Source organism: Setaria viridis, chromosome 4, assembly GCF_005286985.2.
Source record: "Setaria viridis chromosome 4, Setaria_viridis_v4.0, whole genome shotgun sequence".
Taxonomy (NCBI): domain Eukaryota; kingdom Viridiplantae; phylum Streptophyta; class Magnoliopsida; order Poales; family Poaceae; genus Setaria; species Setaria viridis.
The window spans coordinates 24,430,378-24,436,736 of NC_048266.2; the positions used below are offsets into that span (position 1 = coordinate 24,430,378).

Below are 6,359 nucleotides of genomic sequence, written 5' to 3' on the forward strand. Positions count from 1 at the left end.
GGTACTCGCCCGCTGACGTCACCAAAAAGTTGCCGAATCAGCGAGGCATCTTCTACTAATCGGCCGATGTCCTCTTGAAGAAGAGATCGTATGCTTGCAAGTTTGGCACGAACGTCATCAGGAACGGAGCTCAAAGTGACCTGACGAGAGGCGACTTCCTCGTCATCGGAGAGTGTGACCGCGAACGAAAAAAGACTGTTGTTGGGGGTGTCTTGTTCCTGGAAAATAGTAAATCAAAAAGAAAACAAATCAGCCGATGGTGATAGCAAATCGGCCGAGTAAGGGTGGGAAATCTCTTACCTCCTTAAAACGGATTTCTTCAAACTGCGTTTGAGAGGCCGTTACCCTCGATTCAGGGGCTGGTACCATTGGTTCGTCAGAAGAAGAAGACTCCACAATGATTGGCGCTTTGCTCGGGCCAGCTTCTCGAAAGATGACCAATGGTTGATTAGGCGGGGCGCTTAGCGTGCCGGTGACCTGTGTCAAAAAATTGAATAAGGACATCATTCAGAAACTAGGAGAATGGGTTGAAGGGTAGTATACCTCGGCAGATGGAAGTGTTGGCGTTTCGACGACCGATTGGGTTGCTGCCGATTGCTGGGGACCCACAGAGGTGATTTGAGTCAGTATAGAGATGGCAATCGGGAAGATCGGACAACAAGTTTACCTGCATGGCCTCCACCAGTAATGATGCAGCGGCTGCCCCAGCTTCCATGATGACTTGAATGTCTACTTCCCCAGCAGTTGGAAGGGGCGGTGCGACCGAAGTTTCTGCTGATGTAATCATAGGAGGGTCGGCCGACTCTATACGAGCTCGTACTCGGCGACTGGTCTTCTTGACAACCTTCTTCTGCGATTGCTTTGCTCGACCGGCAATAACGTCCATGGAAGGAGCATGATAGCCGATAAGGGGGAAGGTGGTATATGGATGACGGTCCTCTATCAGCCGGCCACTCCGGCTGCGTTTTGGGGGAACGCGGTTTTTGGACTGAGACAACAGCAAGAGTTAGTATATACGTTTAACAACATTAATAAGGAATGAAAATCGGCCAGGGAAGAATACCTCAGCATTCGGATCGATGTTGGTTGGATCCAGGAGGTTGCAGTATGTCGATGCAGAAGTGCAGAACAGATACTGTTTCCATTCAGCCCACCATAGCTTGAATGGTTGAACGGCGAAGGGGGCTACTATCCACTCATTCAAGTCTATGGTACTGGAGTCTGGGATCCTTCCCGCAGCCGATTGTAGTCGAGGCCCTTGGTGAGTTCATCTCTAAACTTTGCTCGGCCGGTGAAGTACGCCTGAATCGGCAATTGACCCATGCCGAACTGCCGTGCCCCAACGGAGGGGTTGTAGAACTCATACGTAGGAGCATCTTTCCCCGAGAAGAAGTTGGCCGGTAAGATTCCCGGTTTAATTAGTTCGTCTGTGAGATCTTCGTCGAATCGGCCAGTAGTCGAGTCAAAGCAAGAAGGGAGCTCAAAGATTGGGTCATCTCTCCGATAAGGGAACCAGATGGTTGCGTCTTCACTAAAGCCGTTGTAAAAACACCGGAAGTATTCGGCCACCTTGGTAGCAGAGTATGAGCAACCGGAGAAGGCCGATGCCGCTTCGTCGAAGGATGTACATCGGCGTCGGACAGTGGGATTCTCTGCCGATTCAATGTTGGGGAACGTCATGTGCTCCACTCGCTGCTGAGAAATCTTGCTCATGTACAGGTTAAGCCATAAGTTAATAAACCACCAGGGTCCACCTGGGTTTTGCAATCGGCTCCCCTTGGGATAATTTGACGCCGATTTGGTGAAGCATGTGGTAGGCTGCTCCCAGTAGGTGCTTTCCAAGGGGAACGGAAGTCCCTATCGATAATGCCTCGGCCAGAGCTTGAGTGTTGGTGGACGGACCAGCTGCTCTCCCACAGAAGAAGTGTTTCTCCAGCCACATCATCAGGAAGGCCGAGTGCTCTCTGTTCTCGACCGATCCGACCCTTCTGTTGCATCTGATGAAACCCTTCCATCCGCCGATTCCCCTTGTGTCCAGCCGATGAGATGTTGTGGCTAAAAGGCGAAAAGGGGTGTCCGGGGAGGAAATGTCCAGGCCGGTCAGCAAGACTACATCGGCCAGAGTGGGGGTCATAGGTCCGTGTCCAAAAAGGAATGCATTGAGAGCATCGGACCAGAAGTAAGAAGCTGCCATCACTAATGGCTCGTTCCGTTCCATTTAGGATAAGGATAGATTGATGCACTGGCCGATTTTGAGCTCGTCCCATTGAACCTTCTTAGAGGCGGCTATCCGCTGGTACCATTCCCTCCAGCTGGGAGTTTCATTAGGCCATGACCTAAAGGTACCCAACCAATGATCTAGGTCCATAGTTGATTGCTTGAAAGGGATCCTATGGGTTTCTAAATTGATTAAGTTGGTTGGATCTGGGTTTCCCATGGGACCAAGGCAGATAAGGCCGGGAGTTTCTGTGAGGCGAATGGTAATGTGATGCCAAACCTCCTAAAAAAGGAAAAAGGGGGTGCGGGAGTAAGAAATAGATCTAAAGTAAATGCATTACCGATAGGGAAAGTTTCGGTAATGATCTCCGGGATGAAGCTCCTCGTAATTGACGGGATCGCCGGTGCAGCTGCAGGTGATGAAGCCACCAATGGGATTTCGGTTGAAGCCCCAACTTCCACCGACGGAGTTCCTTCTCCCGTCGATGGAGCCGCCGTCGTTGCTGCTGGAACCTCCGCCGAAGTCGCCATTTCCGGAGCTTCGGGCGCTGGTGAAGTGGTTGAGGGTGCCGCCATTGGAGAAGTGGGGAGGAATGGGAGGAAGGAGGCACCAGAGAAAATTGGAGAACAAAGGAAAGCGCTCGAGGAAGAAGAAGACCGGTGCGTTAAAGGAGGAAGACGTGAGCTCGTACGGGGAGTACGGGGCGTACTGATATTTAAAGGTGGTCTGAGAAGGGGTAAAAGTGTAATTTTTACCACGCCGGTGTTTCGATTTTTTCGGGAGGAGTGGTTGTCGTGGGCGCCCATTTCGAAAAGATTGCAATCATTAGGTTGGAGACCGCGAAACGGAAGAATATTTTCAATGCGCCTGTTTCGGAAGAGAAGTTGAAAAGAATTTCGAAGTAAAGACTATGTTTTACTCCGAAACTGGGGGCATGTGTTGACGCCAGATTTTAACACGAGTAGAATCAGCGTTAGAAGAGGAAGAAATTAGAAGATGCGACGAGACACAGGGGCGGTGACTGGAAATCGGCCGATTAATGCTACAGTTGAGGATCGGCCGAATAATGCTACAGTCGAGGATCGGCCGATTAATGCTACAGTCGAGGATCGGCCGATCGACCTTTGGAGCTTCGCCTCGCCCGACTCCTGAGATTTGGGATCGGATGCGTCCGACCCTCCAAGGGAGGATCAATCGGCCGATTTAAGGATCTCCGCCTCGCCCGACCTTAGGTTCCAGGGTCGGAGTAGTCAGAGCCCTTGACATGTGGGTCCTAGTCGGTTGTCCCTTGTCGATAAGGAGAATAGAAATCGGCTGATTAGGAGGCTGGAATAATTGGGCCAGTGTGGGCCTAAAGAGGATTATGAAGATGAAGAGGGAATCAGCCCATGAAGAGCGTGATAATTGACCTAGTACGAATCGTACTTGTAAATATTCGTTTTCTGTTTAAATTTAGGGATAGAGTTCTAATCGGATAAGAAGTCGTTTGTAACAGGCTATAAATAGCCACCCTTGTAGATCTGTAATCATCATCAACTCAATACAACAAACTACTATTTCCTCGTACTTACTTTCAAGCAGGCGACTTCGCCAATACTTTTCTTCTTTTTTACGAGTTCGTACGGGTTGGCGGGGCTGCATCGACTTGACCTCCGGCCGATCTTGTAAGTTCCGCTTATCGAGTAAATTCTAAGCTTTAACTTCGGGCGCATCGCTGTCGTTTTGTTTAGATTTATTCATCAGTTATCGATATTCACTACAATTCTAGGTTTTACCTGTTGTTCTAGTTTTATCACCAGTTATCTAGCTAGGAATAGAAGCTTTCGGCTTTCTCGTGTTTCGTTATTCAATCTATTGTCTTACGCATAGCCGATTTAGATCTATTCTTAGTGTTGTTACTGTAGCGTTGTTTAGATTACTCCAGCAGTGTTCTTTATTAACGCTGCCTGGTAATCGGCTGCGTCATAGCCGATTTCTTTATTACGGCAAATCGGCCGATTCGCTGATAAGCTTTCTTGAGATTGGAACTTTAGCCGATCGCAACCTTTGGGATCTGACACGTTTCTTTCCTTGCCAATCAACAGGTCAGATTGGCTGGCACGCCGCGCGAACCGCACCAGGGCGATCACCCGAACAGGAGCTAAGTAGATTCTCCCGGGTCGTGTGTCCGACGCTGGGGATTCGGTTAGCCGATTTCTAGCGCCAACAATACCCCCTCAGCCCCCTCCTTCATCGCTGCTGACCTACCCTGAGCCAAAACACCCTCTAGAGCATTCAATACTGCTCCCCACTCCCCTTTGAGCTAAATCCTTGAGAGTTTGAGCTAGGGCTTGGGTGAGATAAAGATTGGAGGTGTGAGACTTGGAGTTTTGAGTGTGAGGTTCAACAAGTTCATCTAAAGAGCACTTGAAGCATCTTCGGCCTTCAATTCACATTTGTTACTCTTGAAGTTTTGCTTCTAGACGGTTAGGCGTCGCCCATTTGAGTGCCCTCTTTGTGTGGTGCGCCCGGGAACGTTTGTATCACCCCATCCTTTGTGGATTCATAGTAAGTAACTCAATCCTCCTTTGTGGTTGATTGAGAGAGGTAAAGGGTTAGTAAGGACCCGGCTCTTTGTGAGCTCCTCAACAGAGATGTAGCTTCCTTTGTCAAAGTGAACTTCAGTAAATAAATCCTTTGTCTCGTGTGCTTGTTGTATTCCTCTAGTTCATATTGACCTAGAAACTCATTTTATACTGATCTATATATTTGTGAAGTTCCTATTATATCTATCACTTGTAGTAGTCTCTATACATCATTTATAACCTTTTGATTCAAACAGATTTGGCAGTTTGAAGTTTTATTTTGAATTTCGTTCAGCTCATTTCTGCCGTCGGAAGTTCCACCCCTGTACCGGAAGTTCCGATCCGTCGGAAGTTCCGGCACAGTATCGAAAGTTCCAACGTATCTAATACCGCTGCGAAGTTTTTCAGGAAAATTTTAAAGTGAGCCTATTCACCCCCCAGGCATCACAAGATCCTTTCAATTGGTATCAGAGCCTAATCTCTTGATTAAGGCTTAACCTCTCAGGGATTCAAGATGTCTCATAGCGGGGATGGACTTACCGCCACTTGAGCCGCTGCCGTTGTTGGTGCTACTCCAAGCTTTGGAGGAGGTCCTGTAGACCCCTTTGGTCAGCTTCCAAGAAGTCAACCACCCTCCGTACATGTAGCAAGCTCAAGTGACAACTCGAACTCAAGTGATGAACTTGAGGGTGAGGACTTGGAGGCCAAGAAAAGAAGAAAAGAGGAGATGAAAGCCAAGATCGAGAAGAAGGTGAACAAGTTGATGAAGAAAAAGATCAATGAAGAAAAAGACAAGCATCCTTTCTTCAGGTTTCATCAAGTTCCTCCTAACTACTCAAATGCATCATCTCAATATCCTTCTTCTCAATTTCAATCCGTCCACTTGGGAAACCTTCTTAATTTGATGGGATGGATTATCCCAAGTGGTCATATGACATGAAAATGCATCTCTACGGGCTTCACCCTTCTATTTGGGAAGTTGTGGTTGTAGGTATGACTCCACCCAAGAATGGTATACCAACAGTCGAGCAAGCTCAAGATTATTTCCGTAGTGCACAAGCCGTAAGGGTCATCACCGGCTCTTTTTGTGCTCAAGAGTTCAACAAGGTCCGCTCCGTTGAGGTTGCCAAGGTGATTTGGGATACACTAAAGGAGGCACATGAGGAGATCGATCAAGTTAGAGAAGGAAAGATGGACTTGATTCATGGAGAGCTAGAGCATTTCATCATGCTTAAGGAAGAAACCATGAGACAAATGTTTGATAAACTAATGCTCCTTGTGTCGAACATTAGATCTCTTGGAAGCACGGATTGGGATGATCACAAAGTCACCAAGAAGATGATTAGAGCTTTCACTCCAAGCCGGCAGTAGAAACAGAACCCCACTCTTGCCACCATGATTAGAAGAGATCCAAGCTTCAAGACAAAGACACCCAATCAAGTTCTTGGTGAAATATTGCATCAAGAGTTCGTTGAAAAAGATGTGGCCAAATCTCTTAGCTTGAGGATGAACAAGAGTGTTGCTCTCAATGCTAGCTCAAGTGTCAAGGTTGAGTCAAGTTCCAAAGCTCTCAAGTC

At 47.9% G+C, this 6,359-nt stretch overlaps 1 protein-coding gene across 1 annotated transcript; it reads left to right on the plus strand.

The window, feature by feature from the left end:
• The first annotated feature begins 5,691 nt into the window (after positions 1-5,691).
• On the plus strand, positions 5,692-6,153 carry LOC140222619 (uncharacterized). Its single transcript, XM_072293450.1, has one exon. It carries the CDS (start codon positions 5,692-5,694, stop codon positions 6,151-6,153), a length of 462 nt encoding a protein of 153 aa, XP_072149551.1.
• The last annotated feature ends 206 nt before the right edge of the window (positions 6,154-6,359 follow it).